This window comes from Cavia porcellus, unplaced genomic scaffold, assembly GCF_034190915.1.
Source record: "Cavia porcellus strain 051 isolate PalLab524CR breed Dunkin Hartley unplaced genomic scaffold, mCavPor4.1 scaffold_2, whole genome shotgun sequence".
NCBI lineage: Eukaryota > Metazoa > Chordata > Mammalia > Rodentia > Caviidae > Cavia > Cavia porcellus.
This window is the reverse complement of record NW_026947485.1, coordinates 40518567-40539701: the sequence shown is the minus strand read 5'-3', so window position 1 is coordinate 40539701 and position 21135 is coordinate 40518567. Positions and strand designations below refer to the sequence as shown.

Genomic DNA, 21135 nt, shown 5'->3' with positions numbered 1-21135 from the left:
TCTCAGAGTGGTGTCTCCTGACTTAGGGGTGATTTCTTAATGAGACAGATGCTTTAAAAACAGCAAATTAACCAGTGGGTTGTGGCTGTATTCATTGGGTTCAAATTTAGAGAAATGAATTTTCTTGCTACAGAATCTAATCTGTGTCTGCTTCTCATGCCTCTGGTTTCTCAGAATGGCAACATCACCGAGCTCCTCCTGAAGGAAGGTTTTGCACGCTGTGTGGACTGGTCGATTGCAGTTTATACTCGGGGCGCAGAAAAGCTGAGGGCAGCTGAGAGGTAAGGTCTGTCAGGGACCTTGCTGCCACAGATCTTAAAAATTTAGCCATGTATTCTTTCACCTGTTGTGTCTGTACCTGTTTCATGCAGTAAAGGAATTGAGAAACCAGGAGCCAATAAAGGAGTGACATTTAGTCATTAGGTTCAGTTTAATTCCGCGCTGAGTAGGAAGGGCTTTGATTTTTCACTCAGACATTATTCTTAGATTTGCTTTTTTACTGTTTCCTGATCAACATTTTTTCCAAGCTCCTTTCTTATGTTCTGAATTTTAGGCATTTGAAATTGTCTCATTTCAGGACGATGAAATCATTGTCAGCTACTGTCAAACAGCCTGGAATAGAGAGCTATGATAGAACAGGGTACAGTAGAGCCTGTGGGTCCATGTTGTGAGGCCTGATGCCCTAATTTATGTAAAAGTATGTTTTAGCTGACCACAGCGGCAGCTAATATCGGGCTTATATACCAGGACTTCTAGAGGCCAAGGCAGGAACATTACAAATTTGAATCCCACCTGCGCCATTTCGCGAGACACTGTCTTATGAAAGAAAAAAAAGGCAAATCAAAATTGGTGATGTGGCTTTTTGCGAAGATCCCGAGTTCAATATCCAGTACTGGCTTAAAAAAAAAAAATGTGTTATAACAGACAGGCAACCAAGTTGTATGAGTGCTAGTACAACTCTGGGATATATTGACATGTTTTTTATTTGGTGCCTTGTGATTAAAATGTATGTAAAATAATTTATTTCTGGAAAACTGAGAATGGAATTTGCAAAGATTGGTGGCTGTTCCAAGTGTCAAGTATCTGTAAATGTTTGAGTGAATTTCTATGTTGGAAGTCTGTAGAAGAAGTAAAGCAGGTATCAAGAGTAGATTAATGGTAATAATACTCAGGAAAGCTTGAATCTTCACTTTGAGTCTACTTTTAAGGAAAGGCCAGAGTGCCATCTCAATTATAATGATCTTGACAACTTTATAATTTTTGTAAGGCAAATTGAGTAACTAGTATTCTGTTTAAGTCTTTTATATCTTTCTGTACTTGTATCAGATATATTTGCAAATTTTTATGAAAGTAGATTTTAATGTGGGACATTTGATGTGGCATGTCTAACAAATGGACATGGTTGTTAAAGTAATTATGTCTGTGTTTTATAATAACAATAGACAATAACATTTTTAAGTACAGCATTTCAAATACTTCTAAATAGTCTATGATTAGTACAGTTTCGTTTGTTTTTTTGGGGGAGGGGATTCAGAAAACTACAAGTCCATTATTCTAAATTATTATTTTGGTTGATAATTTTTTTTAGCATTAAGTTCCTCTCTTTGAAGAAAGTACAATTAAAGTAGTATCTGCGTGTTTCATAACATCTGTAGAAGATTTTATGGACTTTTTGTGAGAGTGCTCATCATTATAAAACAAACTTAGACCAGAGAATGCAAGTCATATCTTAATATATAGTTGCCTGCTGTTTTGCATGCTTTATTTGAGCTACGTGCATTGTTGGTGAAATTACATCCTCTCTATGCAAGTACATTAAGTATTTTATAACTACTACATCCTGTTTTATCTTTTCTCATTTTAGTGCTTCTTAAAAAAAGAAAAGGTTCCTAGTTCCCTTCCCATCGCACATACATACACTCAGTTGTAAGTAGTTTAAGAGAGCTGTTTATTGATTTCATTGCACATACTCAATTTCCCACTCTTATTCTGACTCAGGAAATATCTGCAGAGTTTAGCAAGTCAAAATGGATTTCTGGCATTATGTTTTTTTAAAAAACACTTGGCAATATAGGGACTTTGTCTACTTTTCAGTTATTCTTTAGATGCACTGTAGTAACAGTTTTGTTCTTCCACACAGGATTTGTTAGCTGATAATCTTACGATTCAAATGGCAAGTGAGCAGGCTTATGATGCTTAAAACACACATTTGTTTGTTTGTGTATCTTTTTCCCATTAAAGAGAGCACTTGCTTAGGTTTGTCACCTTCCATGTTGTAGTCACTCAGAAGATACTGCATAAATCAAGGAATTGATTTTGCTAGGTGGACTGGTACTGTTTAGACGCAGCAGTTGCACGCTTAGATTTGTGTCTCGGCCATGATTTTACAATCCATGTGTATTTTGAATTTTTCTATTTGCTTTATACTTTTTGAGTATTTTCATGTGTTCTTTTTGTCTATCTGACTGGTAGTCTTTCTCCTGGATGGGTCTGTATGATAGGGTAGGGTTCCCATGGTGATGGTGATAAGTAGATTCAAATGGAATGGACTTTGTCTGAATGATGTTGCATCCTGTTTTGTTGCCAGGTTTGCCAAGGAGCGCAGGCTGAGAATATGGAGAGACTATGTAGCTCCCACTGCTAATTTGGACCAAAAGGACAAGCAATTTGTTGCCAAGGTGAGTCATTCTCAGCATGTTGTTATGCAGAGTGGACATTGCCAGGCAAGTGATAATACAAGAGGTTGAACAATTAGAAATGCTGTTGCTCTTAAATATTTCAAGGCAAGACTGCACATGTGTGTGTGTGTGTGTGTGTGTGTGTGTGTGTGTATCTACTACAAGGGGCTTAGATTGTTTATGTTTCTAACTATAAATTGACATAACGTCATTGAAGTTATAGACATTGCCAGCTTGAAATAATTCTCATATATCAGGGATTCTTTTTACCTGATTAGCAAATGGTATTCTCTGATATTCCTTATCTCCAGGGATATATGTTCCCAAGTTTCTCTTCATTCTGGGTTTTTTTTTTTGGCGGGGGTGGTACTCGGAATCAAACTCAGTACACTGTGCTTGCAAGGAAGGTGCTATGCCACTGAGCTATATCCCCAGGCCTTTTCATTCTGTTTTTAAAGTTTTTCTTTTTCCCTGAGAGTTCTCCTTCACTGATAAGTCTTGATTTGAATGGAACTAGAGCTGTTAAATAGGACAAGTGACTGTATCAATAGTGTTCTTAGTCTTTTTGTGTGTGTGTGGTTGCAGGTTTTGGTAACTTGAATGGTAGACTTGTTCTTTATTCTGTCCCAAATGCTATAATGTTCTCCAACCTAGTTGTACTTTTACCAAGAAAGGCTGGTGCTGGGTGCAGTGGTACACATTTGTAATCCCTTCTACTTAGGAGCCTGGGGTAGGATGGTCTTAAATTCAAGTCTAGCCCAGGCAAGTTAGTGAGACCTCGTCTTAAAATAAGAAAAAGGCTGGAGTGTAGCTTAATGATAAAATATCCCTGGGTTTGATCTTTAGTACTATAAAAACAAAACAACAGAAGAAAGAAAGAAAAGAAACAAAAGAGAGGTTAGAAAAAAATTTTTATAGGCAAAAAATGGTTAAATATCTTTATCCTTGGACATACAAAAGCAAAAATTTAGCCATGAGATTATAGTATGGAAAACCACTAGGTGGCACTGTCAGCCTGAAAAATCTTGAAATTTTTTTATAGTAATAAAATTTTAGCAGTGTTGAAGGAATTAGCTTCTTCCCTTCCCTTCCTTTCCCTTCCCTTCCCTTCCCTTCCCTTCCCTTCCCTTCCCTTCCCTTCCCTTCCCTTCCCTTCCCTTCCCTTCCCTTCCCCTCCCCTCCCCTCCCCTCCCCTCCCTTTCCTTTCCTTTCCTTTTCTTCTATCTAATTCTTTTAAAATGACATCTAAGATAGAGAGCTCAAGTAATCTCTACATTTTAATAGGCAAAGTCCAAGTAGCTGTTAGGTTAGCTGTAGTCACTGTTGTGGTCCCCCAGGTGGGTTACTCCCTTGTGCATTTCAGATATTGATATCTTCCTCTCTGTGTACCTGAAACTCATTTATCTGTGCCTCTACTCTCTGTAAGAGTATGGCTACCCGGATAATAACCATTCGCTCAAAAAGGAAGGCAGGCTTTCAATTTCACCATCATCTCCTCGAGGGTATGTGGTGCCACCTTGTCTGTCTCTTAGGTCCCTTTGAAAACTGAATTGGTAGAGAAAACTAGAAGATAAATTTTGAGCCTTTGCAGGTTGGGTAACCCAGGGACTGCAGAAGAAAGAAATTCAGAGCATTAGATGATTGAGCAGATAGTTTTGCCTTTGTCTTAAATATTCAAAGATTTGAGCACTAAAAAAGGGGAAGATGACTGTAGGAATATTTCTTTCATATTTTTGGAAATTCAAGACTTCAAGGTCTTGAAGCATACATCTTTTATCATCACAATAAAGTTTTATTTATTACAGTGTTAGAATAGAAGAGATTGTTTCTAGAAGTGAGCTGATTGAGGATTGTGAGGAGTCACCAATATTACAGTGTTAGAATAGCAGAGATTGCCTGAAGAAATGATCTGATTGAGGATTATGAGGAAAAAACGATCTCCTGTAGAACCTTCAACATAAATTTGGGTCATTTGAATACAGGCTTGTTTAGAGAGCAGTAAGAAAAAATGTATTTGTAGTTAAAGGATTTTAAACTTCCTAAGTTTTGAAAATCCTTCAGTATTAATTTTGTTTTTATAACAGAAAAAAACACGCATACAAAAAAAAAAAAACACAAAGAAGAAAAGCTACAATACCCAAACTGCCTGAAACACTATGATGTAGCTTTTTCTCTAAACAAAGTTGATCATACTCTTAACCTGTCTCAGCAATGTTCTTAGTGATGTGCACAGGTGATAATTGTACTAGAGTAACTTTGGCTCCTGGGTAAAATCTGACTCTATACTGTTCCTCTTTTCTTTTCTTTTTCCTCTTCTCTTCTCTTCTCTTCTCTTCTCTTCTCTTCTCTTCTCTTCTCTTCTCTTCTCTTCTCTTCTCTTCTCTTCTCTTCTCTTCTCTTCTCTCTCTCTCTCTCTCTCTCTCTCTCTCTCTCTCTCTCTCTCTTTCTGTCTACCTAGCTATCTATCTATCTGTCTTTGTTTTTTTGAGACAGGATCTTGGTACGTAATTCAGGCTGGCTTTGAATTCACCATGTAGCCCAGGCTGGCCTTGAACTCTTGGCAATCTTCATGCCTCAGCCTCCTGTATGCTGGGATTATAGGTGTGTACCAGCATGCCCAGTTTAATTTTGTTTTTATATGGCCTATGGATTTTACATTAGGGATAAAACATTTTTTGGCATGTGAAAATTACGTGAAATTAAGTACTAGTGCCAGGAGAAAATAAGAGCATAGCTATGTGTATTTCAGTATTACTTATGGCTGTTTTTATGACACAGCAGCAGGAATCAGGAGTATTAGAGTTGTTGAAAAGTCTTTGAGTTTTGGCTTGCAAAACCTGAAATATCTTTTAGAAAAAGTATGATAATTGCTGATCTATACCAGTCTTACTTGGAATACCTTGATAGGACATAGAGGACTTGAGAATGTGAGTCTAGGTACTGCTTCTTTTCTCAAGACAAACTTGTTTTCAGCAATGTTCTTAGTGATATGCCCGGGTGATAATTGTACTCGAGTAAGTTCCTTACCTCAATGTAGACTGTCAGCTACTTTGAGTAGTACCGATCCATACTGTTCCTTCATGGAAGCTTTAAGCATTTAAATCCTTACTTTTAAGACCGAAATAATTTAAAATTTCTATAGGCTTATTAGGAAATGTCCTATTCCAGCTTTCTTTTGCTGTGACAGCCACTTTTAATCTTGGTTGATCTATGTCTCTGAATGCAATGTTTCCATTGTTATTTCTTAACTTTTCAGTAGTAGGCAGAGATCCTTTTCTTCATAACATAGAAGAAAATAGATTTTATTTTCTCATTCAAATATGCATACTCATATGGACACATGTGCTCTTTCCTGTCCTTCCAAGATGATTATATCATAATTTCAGTTCTATTAGTACTCAGTGTTTATTCTGCAAATGCTAATAACCACAGAGCTATACAGCATAATGAGTTTCAATTCTTGTACATTTTTTTTGTGTTCCTTGCAGTTAATAATTTAACATTTACATATACATTTTTCTCATCTCTCAAGCTCTCTGAGTATCTAAATCTGTCAAGAGATTGACTCAGTCTGCTAATTCTACTTCTGTACCGCTTGGAGCCTATGACCTGCACCAGTTTGTAGTGGTTCCTCATTTTGCCTGTTACGATACTGTCATTTTTGAACTTTTACTGTTGTCCAGGGAAGTTTCTTTGCTTTACTCTCAGATTGAAATTATGTTTGTTGGATTCTGTGGCTTTTTCTTTGTGATTTACTACTGTACTTTTTTTTTTTTTTTTTTTTTTTTAGTATTGGGTATCAGACTCATGACTGCGTGCTTGCAAGGCAGGCGCTTATGCCACTGAGCTAGATCTCTGGCCCCTGTACTTCATTTTGATGGCACACTTTTTTCTCATGGCAAAAGTACTCAAGTGCTAAATTTCCTGAGACCTTTCATATCCCCTACTTAAATACAATTGATACTTTGGCTGGGTATGGAATTTTATTTTAGAAATCAAGATGTTCCTTCATTGTCGTTTAGCTGTTCAGGTGTCTCCCATCACCCACTTGTTCTTTAGAAGTCTGAAATCATCCTAATTCTTTTCCTTTTATGACTTACTTTTTCTTCTTAGATAGATTTAGCAAGTTCTTTTTGATCCTTGTAGTTTGACATTTCACAATGAAGCAATTTTATCCATATGTGAGCATATAATGCTTCAATGTTTAGACCTTTAAGGGAGTACTTTAGGTTTTTCTCAAATGTTTTGTTGATTTCAGTCATTTCTCTTTTTTTATTTGGATGTTGTGCTGGAGTTCCAGTTTTTCCCTCTCATTTTTCATCTGTTTTTTTGTTATTGTTTTGTTTTAGATTTCCTATTTGTCCTTCAGCTTTTCTATTGTTTATTCCATTTATAATACTGTATCTTATTTCTAAGAGTTTTATTTGTTCTCTGAGTATTTCTCTTTTATTGTTACTGTCTTAAAAATGACATCCAAAAGTTACTTTGAATTATCCCCTGGATCTCTGAGGATTTGAGTTTTTTGAAATTTTCTCTGCATGCTTTCTATATCTTACCTTGCTTCATTATTTAGGGCTCTTATTTTTCAGATCAGAGGCTTTTCTTAGATACTAATCCATGGTTGGGTCTTTTATTTAAGAATAAAGTATTAATATACTGGGCTAGAAGCGTTGAAGCTACATGTCGATTTGGGGTACATATTTTGAAATCTGGAAGCTGCTCACAGAGACTTGAAACCAGTCCTTGTGTTTGGTCCCATTTTTATTCCCACTTGAAAGCTTAATTTGACAGTTTCTGAATCCTTTGGCAAGCAATGGTAACTAGCATGTATCTCTAAGTGTATTTATTTTCTAATACTTTGTAGAATGGAGGTTAGCCGACTTTTTCTGAAAGAAGCACATCATTAAAATATTCTAGAATTTGTGAACCATCTGGTTTCTGTAAAGTGGACTAGACGGCCAGCCATTGGGCCATAGTTTGCTAACATTTGGTTGTTGTGTGGAAGGTTGACACTGGGCCTTTGCCCTGAGCTGCATCTTCAGACCTTTTATACTTGTTATTTTAAGACAGGATCTCACTAAGTAAATTACTGAGCACTGAAATCTTATAAAACACTGGGTATCGTCATTGAATTAAAATGAAAAAATTATCTGCATTATGTTTTATAACCTAGAAGCCAACTGTACTTCTGTATTCATTTTATTGTGTTTTAAGGTATCTGTTAATCCCTCATAAGTTTTTTTGTTTTTGTTTTTTTTTTTTTGTCTTTTTCTTTTTTATCGGTACCGGGGATCAAACCTCACGACTGCCTGCTTGCAAGGCAGGCGCTTATGCTGTTGAGCTAAATCCCCAGTCGTCATCCCCCCCCCCCCATAAGTTTTTGAGGAAACCTGAAAATGTCCTTAGGTATCTGCGCCCTCACACAGATATTCTGAAAGTCCTACAAGGAAATTCTGAGGATCACATGATTGTGAAGTCTTAGCATATGGTAATTTTCTCTTCACTCTTTTTTGGGTGTGTCATATTATACAGAGCACCACTAAAATAACCATAACTGCCTGCAGAGGGTCTCCTCTGACCTCTTCCATGGGTGCTCTTGAGTCTGATAGTTGATTTTTGGAACTGATGCAAAGATATAAATGAGTGTTTGCCAAGAGGTGCACTCTGAGAAATCTGAAACTCAGTAAAAGTGTTTTCTTGATATATGTGGCATACCGAAGGACTGGTTTCCATCATCTACTTGAGTTTTATTTCTTAAGGAATGAAATGCAAGGGAGGGCTCTCCTTGTCTCTCCAGGTTAGCAGAGAAGCATGTTCCCTTCACAGCGATTAGCTGAGCCTGCCTGAGACTTTTGTGCCTGTCGTGGCCTGCCAGTTCCCTGCCTGCCTTCCCTGTGGCGTTTTCGCTGATCTGTGCTGTTTGTAGCCATATGGTCCCTTGAGCACGTGGCTTGGCTTCCCTGTCCCTGCTGCTGGTTCTGTGGGCATTGCAGATTTCACAGACCTGAATAGCATCACTGGGGGAGGGGATATGGAAGTGTGTCCTCAAGAGGTGTCGTCTCACTGCCCTGGTGATTAGAGGCATTGGGGCTGATGAGAGGCATGTGCAGTAGCTTAAACAGAGCCTCAAGCTAGATAACTTTAAGAAGATAAAAAAGAGTTAGAAATTTTTCCTGTCCTCAAAAAGCTTTCTTCTGGGCTTTACTGAGGAGCCCTAAAGAGCTAACTGGCATGGGTGGTCCAGCTTTGAAGATCAAGATATAATAGGTGCAGTAGGTTTATTTGGTTTTGCTCTAATCATTTCTCATCATTTTTTTGGCTATGGTTTCATTTCTCTGAGTTATTTAGTATCATAGTTCTAGATGGAGTTCTCTGTCTCCCAAGATTTTATCCCCCCAGTTTTCTCTGTTATAATAAAACTATTAACAAAATTTAGTTATCTTAGCCAGCTATTTGTAAGGGTTAAGTACAATGGCTAAATTCAGTGATACTAAAGATAAACTTTATTTTATCTTCTGACAATGGGAATTGAACCCAGGGCCTCATGCTTGCCAGGCAAGTGCTCTGCCTCTGAGCTACATCCCCAGTCCTTCAGTAATACTAAGTATATGTTCACATTGTTGTACGTCTTCCATCTCTGGAATTCTTCCTCTTAGCAACTCAGACTGTTATCAGTAAACATTAACTGTCCCTTCCCCTGTCCTCCCCTTCCACTAGCTCCAGGCAACCACCATTTGCTTTCTATTTCTATGATTTTGGCTACTCTAACTCATACAAATACCATCATACCACTCTTTGTGAATAGTTTAAGTCACTTAACATGATGTTCTTATTTCCATTGTAATGTTTCAGAATCTCCTCCCTTAATATTCCATTCTATGTACATACATTTTAAGCTTGTCTTGGTGACAGTTGGGTTTCTTCTGTATTTTATTATTATGAGCAATGTTGCTGTAAACATGAGTGTACAAATAATATCCTTGAGGCCCTATTTTTAATTCTTTTAAGTATTCACTCAGGAGTGGAATTGCTGGACAACATAGCATGTTTTGTTTTGTCTTTTGAGGAACTGCTCTAGTGTGCCATTTTATATCCCCACTAATATTGCACAAGGGTTGTAATTTCTTGACATTTTTCTCCAGGATATTTGTTTGTTTGTTTGTTTGTTTTGGATGGTAATTATGTGGGGTATAAAGTGGCATCTCATTGTAGTTTGATATATTTTCTTTAATAATTAGTGATGTTGAGAGTATTTTTATGTGTTTGTTGGTTTCCTTTATTGTGAAGGATCTGATATCCTTTGCCCCCCCCCCCCCCTTTTTTTTGTCTTTTTTGTTTTTATTGGTACCAGGGATCGAACTCACGACTGCCTGCTTGCAAGGCAGGCGCGTATGCTGCTGAGCTAAATCCCTTTATGCTGCTGAGCTAAATCCTCCTTTGCCCTTTTTAAAGTTGGGTTTTCTGTTAAGTTTTAGGAATTCTTCATATACTTTAACTATTAACTTCTAAAGCAGATAAACAATTTGGAAATACTTTCTTTCACTCTGATAAGATTTCTTTTGGTACACAATTTTAATTTTTAAATGAAGTCCAATCATTTGTTTTTGTTGTTGCTGTTGTCTATGTCTTTGGTGTCATTGCTTTAAAAAAATTGTCCAGTCTAAACTTATGAAGTTCTTTGGCCTGTGATTTTTTTCTTAAACATTTAATAGTGTTAGGTCTCATGTTTAAGTCATGGGTGCATTTTGGGTCAGTTTTTGTAGATAGTGTAGGTGAGGGTTCAACTTCATCTTCTGCATTTGAATATCTAGTTTTCCTAGAACCATTTGTTGAAAAGACTATTTTCATCTTGATGGTATTGGCACCTCTGTTGATAATCGTTTGAGTATATATACAAAATTTTTATTTATCAACTGACCTCTATTGATCTATTTGTGCATCTGTGTAGTACCATATAATTTTCACTGCTATAGCTATGTATTAAGTTTTGGAATCAAGCAGTATGTGTCTCCTAGTTTTCTTTTTTTCAGGCTATTGGATTAAGATTCTATGAATTTTATAGTTATAAAATTCCATTTATTTTTAATAGTGTCTTTAATTTCTTTTAGTATGTTTTGTAGTTTTCATTGTAAATTTTACTCCCTTGGTTAATTCTTAAGTATTCTGTTTTTTTTTTATGCTGTTGAAAAATAATTCTTTTTGATTGTTCATTGATATGTACAGAAATGCAGCTGATTAAAGATGCCTGTTAGCATTTTTTTGGCATCATTTAGACTCTTATCATTATGTTCTCATGTGGTAACATGGAGAAAACAGTAAGATACTAACCACTTCCCTGGCTTTTGTCATAAAACTTTCAGGTGAAAAGAAAATTCGGGGAATTTGGGGGCTAGAAAGATGGGCTTTACTGTAAAAAAATATCAGTTGCTAATAAGAAAAGTAATGATTGAATTAAATGAAATTAAAATTTTTTCCCTTTTAAAATTATTATATTATTACAGGCTTAATTTTTAAAGGCTGTTGGAGAACAAGGAACTCTTACAAGATTCCCCATCCCTCATCACCCCCAAAGGCTCTTATCATTAATATTTTATGTACATGTGATACATTTGCTGTAATTAGTATTTCAGTATTTATAGTTTATTGTTTACTTAGCAATATTTTATTTAGACTTCCTTATTTTTATCCCAGTGTCCTTTTTCCTTTCCAGGATATATGCTACACTTTTTGCCATATCTCCTTAGGCTTCTCTTGTCTCAGAGTTTTCACTGTTTGTGATGACCTTGGCTATCTTGAGGAGCACTGGGCAGATTATTTGTCCCTGTTGAAATTTGTCTGATGGATACTGTTGAGATTAGTTTTCTGTAGAGGACAGGGATGACAGCTGTACTTTTGTGAGGTATTGGGGAAAAATAAACAGCACATTGCTTCAAGGATCAGGAAAAACAGCCAGATGTCTCAGGTTCAGAAAGGTAGAAGGACACTTATATCTCATTCCCAGTGGCCTCATCAAAGGATATTCTCTGGTAGTGTCTGTAGTAAGCCCTGTTTAGGCTGGTAGTCCTTTTGCCTCTTTCTGGTACTGAGATTTGTGGTAGCATTGGATCTATTGTTGGTTGTGTCTGGGAAGCTACTAGGAGGCTTTCTGCTCAGGAGACTGTTGTAAGGCTCTATGTTCCTTATTCACTGATGCTTCAGAGCTCTGAGAAACTGGAGAGCAGCAGCCCAGACACCCAGTAAGCACTGTGGGCAGGCTCTGCAGATAATGTGGCAGGGACCAGGAAGGAATGACCGTTTTTTGTTCCTGACTTGTGTAATTGTAACTTGTGGCAGCCCATAGCCTACATGGTGCCATCATTAAACCATTTTTCCTTTATATTTAGACTTCAAGAGATTGGGAGGGAATTGGGTTTAGTGCATGTATCTTGAATATTGCTGGTGACTTGCTCCATACAGATTTCTGCTCCTGGGCCTTAGGTGATCATTTGATGTATAAGCATGAGAGTGGCATGGTTAGGGAATCTAGCTTGTAGAGAGATTGAGCAATGTGGGCATATTTCAGTCGTCTTGATGTAAAGCATCATAAGAAATACCATTGTTAAATGTGGTCTGTAGTGGTGCTGATGAGCAAGCTTTGAATAGTAATTCCCTCTGCATTTTACTTATTGCATAGCATGTGACTATAACCAGTATTTTATTGCTTATTCCATGTCTCTACTCAAGAGTTGCTTGTTCTCTGGGTGGCAGTGGCACAATTTACAGAGGAATAGAAGACCATAAACACTTACACACACACACGCATGCGTGCGTGCACACGTGTGCTCACCCTCCTCCAGAAAACTAAACCTCACATAGCTGGCAGCATCAGGGTGCACAGTTCCTGAAGAGGAGGTTTCTAATCAGGGATATGCCAAGCAGAGAGTCTGCTGCTGTGGCCTAAAATTTACAGCTCTGAGAATCTATTCGTTGCTGCTTCTGCTAACACATTATAGGGGGTGATGAATACCAGTACCTTGTCACAGGGTGTGCTTAGATCTTCACATTCTGCAATCTGAGGGTGAAGGTGTGAGCACTGTGATACTTTCCCTGGTGTTATTCATTTCTGAGCCTGACTAGGATACAGAGAATGTTATGCTGTTTCTCGTGTCTTGATTAGAAGACTTGCCTTGTGTTTTGGGCAATGATAGGCTTGGTAAGAGTTAGGTTTGGTTTGAGAGAAGGTGTTTTGGGCAATGATGGGCTTGGTAAAAGTTAGGTTTGGTTTGAGAGAAGGTACAGATCTGTCATGCAATGAAGTTTTGGAAATACTTTGCTATCTTTGCATTTGAGACACTCGAAGGTTACCTTACTATCTTTTCTGTCCTTTTGAAGGGAGAACTCTATTGATTTCCTATACTGTACTTGATATGGCTTAGAGGAATTTTTTTTTTCTCTTTGGTTTGAAGTCAGAATAGCTGAATACCACATATCTTGGGAATTTCACCCTTCATATGTTCTATCATTCATTTTCTTTTCACATAAATGTTGGATTATGAAGAATAGGAAAATCATTAGACTTTTATTGTGGTCAGTTATCTACTACTGGTATCATTAAAAGGAAAGTATTCTATTATTATAGGAATTTTTACATGGCACTCATGTGTCTAGATGGTAACAGAAATAAGATCTACTTTTTCTCCTTTAGTTGGTGAATGTATATTTTTTTATTATATCTTCCATGCTGTTTTTAGGCTCTAAATTTATGGACAGGGTGGTGTCAGGGGCTCTTTGGTTTAGATGGTTTTGGTATGATCACATATGTCTTTTCTTCAGTTTTTTTCTGGCTAGGTGCAATGTGAGGTTCTGGCTGACTGAGTTTTGGTGTGCAGCCTACTTGATTATCAGATCTGTCATAAGTTTAAAACAGAATGGTTCTTGGTATTTGAGGCTTTTTCCTGCTTTCAGGACTCTTAAGTTAATCTACAACGTAAAATTAAAAAATTTTGGCTGTCCTAATTCACTTAGTTCTCTTTCAGATCCTTCTTTACGTGTCTGATCACTGGCTTTTGTATTCTGCTTTGTTTATTGATGATGGTCACACCCTGGGATACCCTTCCAGCACCACCCATGGTCATCCTTCTGCAAACTTCCACTTTGATTCTATTATCTTTTCTCTTTCATTCTGTTTGATGACACTTAGACTCTGCTATTTTGTATCTTGCATAATTTCTCACTTCTTTCTTCTCTTTGCTTTTTTCAGATTTCCTTTAAAAGCATTCTTTACTTTTTTTGGTCTATGATGGGCTACTTGTTTTTAAGAAGTAGAGAGTAGCTGTTTTGGAGTAAATGGGCACATTTTGTACTCTAGGAAATAGAGAAGCTTGCCCTTAGATAGTTACCAGTATGACATCTATAATGGCAAAGAAGAATCTGCTTGTTTTGTGCATAAAAGAAGAGAGAAATTTTGCCAGTCTTGCCTTACTGTATGGCAGCTGACTGGATAGTTCCTTCAGCTACCTGATGGGGCCTGAGTGAAACACAGAAGAGTTTGATTTTCATTCTGCAGATAGAGTAGATGGTAACAGTATTTTGTAGTCAGTAGCTACCTTGTAGCAAAATATTGCTTGTGCGTGGGGTGCATGTACGAGCGCACACACAGACACACACACACACACACACACACACACACACACACACGCCTTCAAACAACAGGGTCTGAATATAATTGGTTGAATTTTAGACTGCTGGTCATGTTACGGGTTTTAGTTATAACCCTGATGTGGCCCTGTCCCAGTTTGAATGGAATTTTATTCTGTACACATTGGTGGAATGTTCTAATAACCTTCACAGAGGAATATTTGTGCTTTTGCCCTTCAAATAGAATCCTTGTATCCTAGACTGGAAGTTAATCTTTTTCAACTGAGAGCGTGGTACAGTGTTAATGATTTTGGTTTCTACAACAGAGAGGTCTGAACTAGTTCTCTAAAAAGGTGGCTTTTAAAGTAGCCAAGGTATTACCTTCGTAATTTAATGTTTCTGCCTGTAGAGTAACAGCTGAGCATCTCCTTTTGCATGCCAAAATGACAATTGCATTTGCCCTTCTCTTGCCTTTGATTCTTCAGCTTGCTGTCTGGGTATCTATTTCAGTTCTTTCTCACCTAATGCAGGTACCTTTTTCTAACCCAAACAATGCCTCTTTCCCTAGGTTTGTATTAAGATAAGGATTTTGGTTTCAGTTCAGAATGTTTCAGTGAAAATCTTCAGTAACATAGAGACTAGGTTTGTAGTTCTTAAGATTTATAGTTAACTGCATGTTTTGGTCAGGGCAGGAGAGATAAGGTTGACTCTCATGAATGGTGTAGGTTCGTCATGTTGAGAAATTATGATGAGGTCTCTAGGAACTCATAGCATAGTTTTCTCTGACTTGTTGTATGATAAAGGATGATTCTGTATCAATTATAAATGGCGGTTAACATCATTTTCACGATAATTGTAATAGGCCTTGCTCCTTGGCTTGTGATGAAGACCATTCAAAGGCAATTTATATATTTTTGTGTTCTTGCCTATAGGTGATGCAGGTTCTGAATGCTGATGCCATTGTTGTGAAGCTGAACTCTGGAGACTACAAGACCATCCACTTGTCCAGTATCCGACCACCAAGGTTGGAGGGAGAAAACACACAGGTAAAGAATAGGAAATTGGCCAAGCTTCTGTGCAAAAACCAAAAGGAATCAGTTAAATGGTACATGTATGCCAGAGTGCAAAAGGACACATATTTGAGATCTCCAACATACTAACTTACTAATATTTGGAGCCTGGATACCATTGTCCTGGCCTCTGTGTCTCCTGAGCTACACTGACTACTTGGATCCATTTTTGGATGGGCACTCCTCTTAAGAGGGCTTCAGAGCAGTGACAATTGAAACATGTAAGACGGCGGATGAGTTCTATCCATTAGCAAACCTGGATCTTAACCACATTGTAATAGAGCCTGCTTCTGCTGGTCATTTTGATTTGATAATTCCTTGTATTTTTGCTATGGGAAGAAATGTGTATATTCCCTAGGGTCCTTCTCTATGTTTTATAACTAGTAACTATAATTAGTTACATTGTTTTGTGCAATTGGTAAGTCTTTTGGCTGAATAAGTGCTTGCCTAACTAATGTATATGACTTGAATGTATTAATTTTGAGAAATGACCTTTTTAATGAAAATTTCAGGAGTTGGTATTCAGCATACAGATAGGCAGTTTTTCTGTTGTAAATTCTATGATTATTTTCCTTCCATCTTTCTGAGTTGTGAGAGGTTGGAGGTAGGGATTGAGGTTGAATGTTTTCTTGGGTTTGGTTAAGTGTTAATTTTACAGACATTGTTTGCACTCTTCTTGTTGCCCTCTGATAACTTCAACCTTTCAGTTGTTGTAAAACTAGATCCTCAGTGAGAGCCACTGCCAGAGGCAAGTGTTTGGATAGGTTTCTGAAATTGAACATTATGGTTGAAGTTAGTGCTGTGTACTGTCTACTTTTTTTCTTTTAATTTGTTGCTTTGTAGTTGTAAAGATGTGAATTTTGCTTTTCCAATGTTTTGTACATACTCATATCATGATGCAGGTACAAGTTGAAATTTATGTGCTGTTTCCATTTGTGTGAGTTTATAGACATCCCATAAGAGTAAAATAAAAATATCATGATTGTCTTTTGAATCAGATGACACCTAAAAAACATATACAGGATGGATGATTTGAATGTCTGGCCATTCAGTTCATTCTCTTCCTCCCCCTGCCCCTCTTATAGAAATGCCAGTTTAATGCAGTGAACAGTGCTGTGGTAAGGTTGAGAATTTAAATGCATGGAAGCCTAGAGATGCCAGAATGAGATTCTCTCAGTAACTGTAGCCGTGCCTCATTGCACGGTGTAAATACATGTCTCCAATTTTATCAGTATTGGGAGTAGTCCACAACTCTGCATCTGTGCCCTACAGTTGGAATTAAGGTTCCCACAGCAACCACAACTTCAAAATTCTTCAATGTTAATTTTTGTGCTCACATTATCAGCCAAAGCATTATGTTAATGTAGATTATGTAGTTGAATTTTAAGCAGTTTTTAGGGGATTTGGGTATTGTAGCTTAGGTAGGATGATAACAGGCTTTCTGAAGAACTAACCTACTAAGAATTTTAAATTTTTTGAGGATCTTTTGGAGTTAACTTAGTGGCCAATAGGAAGTTGTTGGAATGTATTTCCTAATTTAGCCAAAATAATGATAATACAGTTTCTTGTTTCTCAGCAAAATGAATTACCTTTTTTTGTTTTTTCCTTCTGCTTCTGTGTTGTTTTTCTTTTTTTCCTATTCACTCTTCATGTCTTCCTCTATTTTAAGAAAGTTCTCTGTAAAGCTTAGCTATAATAGCTGCAACATATGGCTGTTGAGGGAAATGAGGAGTAATATCCATTATTTGTTCATTAAAGTCCTTTGGCAGAGTGTACTATGAGCGGTCCCATCGGAAATGAGAATATAACACACCTTGAACATGATGTGAGGGCACCCTGGAGAACCCAGCTGTGATGGGTGATTTGGGGTGCCTTCTCAGAAGAACTTTTGCACGTTTGAGTATTTAAGGTGAAGAAATTAGCATGTTGGAGGTAGGAAACAGCAGGCTAGCACACATAATCTATAATGCAACCCATGTAGGCCCAGCTATATGTATTATTTAATATTGTCAAGTAGCTCCATTTAAAAATTGAAATGTATTAACTTTCATGGATCTTATTTGACTTAACATATCCAAAATATTATTTCAACATTTAATGAAATATTAAAACATTAATGACATACTTTCCCTTTTTTTTAAATAGCTAAATCTTTGAAATCTGGTATATATTTTACACTTTTGCCACAGCTGAATTCCTTCTGTGATGTTTTAGGGATGCAGTTGGCACATGAGGCTAGTGGCTACTGACAGGAACAGCTCAGCTTTAGAAATGGAATGAATGTGTTAGTCATCAGTATTTACCGGTTGCCAGGTGCTGTGCTGGGGATACAGCAAGTCATGAACGGATGGATAGTTTCCTAGTCTTACTTTCATTGAACTTTTAAGTCTAGTAGGGGAAGTACTGTACATAAATCTCCTTTATGTTAACTGCTGTGGGAAAAAAAATGAAGTTTAGAGAAAATATAATCTAGGAAGGTATTCTTACATGTATCAAAAGTGTACCAATAAAATTAATTATAAAGGACCAACTGGTTGAAATGATACCTGCCCCAACAATGAGGATAGTCAGTATGTAAACAAATGGCCTGCCCAAAGGAAAGCTAGGGGTAAGCTTTTAAGTAGTTAAGAGTGATTAGGAGCAGCTCACTGAAAAGTGGGGAATAATTTCTGACCTGGATAGCAATAATAACAATGAGATTTTGGGGAGCAGATAATAGGTAGCCATTGTGCAGGGTGAGTAGCATGCCTCCTGTGTGATATTAATCCACAGGGAGGGCTGGGTCCTGTGCGTTCTGGGAACATCTCAGGACCCTATTGACAGAGGAGAGAGTATAGGCTTTGTGATTAATTGCAAGTATAGTAATTGTGTATGACTAGAGTAGTGGATAGCTAATTAGAAGTGGTGAGAATTGGGCTTGGTTATTAGGTAGGGATCATGTGTTGAAGACTTGTATGCCATGCATTTTAGGTGTTATATTTTAGAATTTTAAATTGGGAATTGTCATGTTTAGATTTAAGAACTGTGTCAATGGTATGATTTTTCAAGATAAGGAAGTAATTTATATTTTATAAGAGATGATCTTACTAGATAAGAACGGATCTGTTGCAAGACCTAGTTTTTCTTTTGAAAAGCCTCAGTTGACCAAAGATCTGGGGGAAAATGCTGCAGTGAATGAGAACTGTGGGTGTTGCTCCAGCCTTCCCTCTTCATACTGGAGGACTCCGAGTACTTGATTTTTCTACTTGAAGAATTCCCCAGAGCTCTTACAAAGAATGCAGTATTCTGCACTGTGCTTATTCTAAAGTTAACAGATTTACAGTATGGATATAAGAAGAAAAATCACATGGGGCTCCCAGGGGGCTGTGACTATATGCATCTAAAGCCTAGGCTGTACGAATCCCTTTGGAGCCTTGGGTTTCCAGTTTCTTTTACTCCTTCCTAGTTATTCTTAAAGCTATACTGGGAGTCCAATTTTTCATATAAAGTGAGGCCAGGCAGGATCTCTGTTATTCCTTACAGCATCTTTGTGCAGATTAGAGAAGAGTCCCCCTTTCTCTGGGGAATCTCCCATCAGGGCTTAGGCTTGGCATACTGAATGGAGGCTGAATTTCAGCTCCTGTTGTCTCAGTCTCTTTGACCAAGTGTCCTTGTGCAAAACACAGCACACACAAGAATATGTGCCTGCCCTAGTTAGATCAGGGCAGGTCGAATCTCCAAGGAAAATATCAGGGATGTGTTTTGGGAACTGGAGAGTGACCTTGTGGTTGCAGAAACACAAACTGCTTGAGGATTGTTTGGAGATGCGTGATGGATGGATTGCAGAGGGCCTTGAAATAGTCTTTGGAGATTACCTTCTGTTAAATTACTGGGCACTTTCTGGGGCTCATAATTTTGTAGTGGAGCTAAACATAACCTGATAGTTTATGTATTGGAGCCTTTTTTAAACCACCGAACCAATTGGAAGAGGAGTCAGATGAGGAAAGTAGAAGAGGGAGGAGGGAAAGTCTTTGGTAAGAACATTCTCAAGTGCTAGCAAATGGCCTTCAGAGATTCCTGTGGTGGGGGACCCTTGCCCAGGACCTCCCAGATGCACTCAGTGGGGCTTGCCCTTTCAAGAACACATGGAGGTTCTTCCCCACCAGTACTGAGGATTCAACCTGAGGTCTTAGATGCTGAGCTATCTATATCCTTAGACCTTTTTATTTTTTAATTTTGAGACAGGATATATCATTAAGTTGCCCATGCTAGATTTAAAGCTTTCTGTGATCCTCCTGCCTCAGCTCCCAGAATGCTGTGATTATAAGTGTGTGCCACCACACTCGGCTTGGAAGAGATTATTTTACCGTGTTTCTTCCTTCTGCCCTAATAACTTTAGTAGTCTGTCATCAAATAATACAGATCTTTTGAAACATGTATGCATTTGGAGGGTAAGAGGGAAATTGCCCTCCCCCAGATACAAATTCATTTCTCTTAAATTATACAGGAAGACAAGGTTTTGCCCAAGGCTAACTGTATACTTCCACACCACCTTCCTACATATTTTCTAATTGGAGCCAGGAGAATTGCTCGGACAAAACACTGTGATCAAAGGAAGAGTTTTCACCAACACAACTGCATTCCAGTGTTATCCAGGAATCCTTGGGTAGCCTGTGATGCTGAGATTTCACTGGAGCTTGATGTGTTGAAGGATAGTATGATGGGAGAGTTAAAAGTAGAATTGTATAAAAGTTCCTTTAGAAGGATTCCAGGTAGATGGATTTGGTGGTGTTGTATCTGCACTGTGCAGGGGATCCAGTGTCAGCGCTGAGGAGATGTTCACTCCTTCAGGCTGAAAGCCATTTAAGAACGCTCACTTGTGATGCTCTTGTGAGACCTTGGATGTGCATCAGGGTTTCCCTAAAGGTAAAACTTGTTTTATCTAGGTGTTTGCAATAATGAAATAAGTGCAATGTCTTCCAGGAAAGCTATGGGTTTTCTGAGTTGCTGCCTTTAAGGAGATAGCACATTGTTCAGTCTTAGGACTTCCTAGGGAGCATTTGGCTTTGATCTGAAATTGGCAAGCCTAGTGCTCTATTGCCCAGGGCTGCAGAGCTTTGTGTTACACTTGGAGTATTTATGACAAAGGAAACAGCCCCCAGGCATCTGATGAAGGGGCTGACTTATTCCCCCATGAAGTCTGCTCTTGCAGTGCTATTATAGTTGGCAACCAGATACAGAGCTGAAATTTACCTTGAAAACAGGTATGCAATTTACTCAACCCCTATGTTTAGAAAGTTTGCTTTCAGCTTCAGGGCCTTTTTCTCTTAACTCCTTTCTTTAGTTTGTATGTTTCTCCCTCTTACAGCTTTCTCGTGTGTGTCCTACCAATACCCCCAACACACATACAAAGTGCTTGCACTTGTACTCTGGAACACGTAGAAACCAAGAGTATGGTCTTTCTCCAGCTGGTTTTCTGATGCTATCAGTGTCTGTTCATTTCTATCACTCTGTCTTTCAGCCTCCTTTCTGTGAACTTACTCCCATTATAAAGGGTCTTCCACACTAAAGCTTCTAGATGTTCAGAGCTGGGCACTAAAGGATCAGTTTTGTTAAAGCCGCACTGCACTTAATCTCCCAAGTCCTTACTGTGTTCATCTTGGGAGTTGTCTCCTAGGCCTGACCTGCCTGGGTTTCCTGGGCAGGCAGTTGGCAGTAAGGAGCTGCAGGTAGATGCATGATTAGTAATGTCCTGGGATTCTTAAGGGCTTTTTGTCAGGGGCAGGACCATT

At 38.0% G+C, this 21135-nt stretch overlaps 1 protein-coding gene across 1 annotated transcript in view; it reads left to right on the top strand.

Moving 5' to 3' along the window:
• Snd1 (staphylococcal nuclease and tudor domain containing 1) overlaps nt 1-21135 on the top strand; it is a 418031-nt gene that overhangs the window by 49145 nt on the left and 347751 nt on the right. The window contains exons 8-10 of the mRNA XM_003475164.5: nt 175-281; nt 2588-2678; nt 15227-15340. Of these exons, the coding sequence (XP_003475212.2) occupies nt 175-281; nt 2588-2678; nt 15227-15340 (312 nt within the window). The remainder of the gene's footprint in view (nt 1-174; nt 282-2587; nt 2679-15226; nt 15341-21135) is intronic.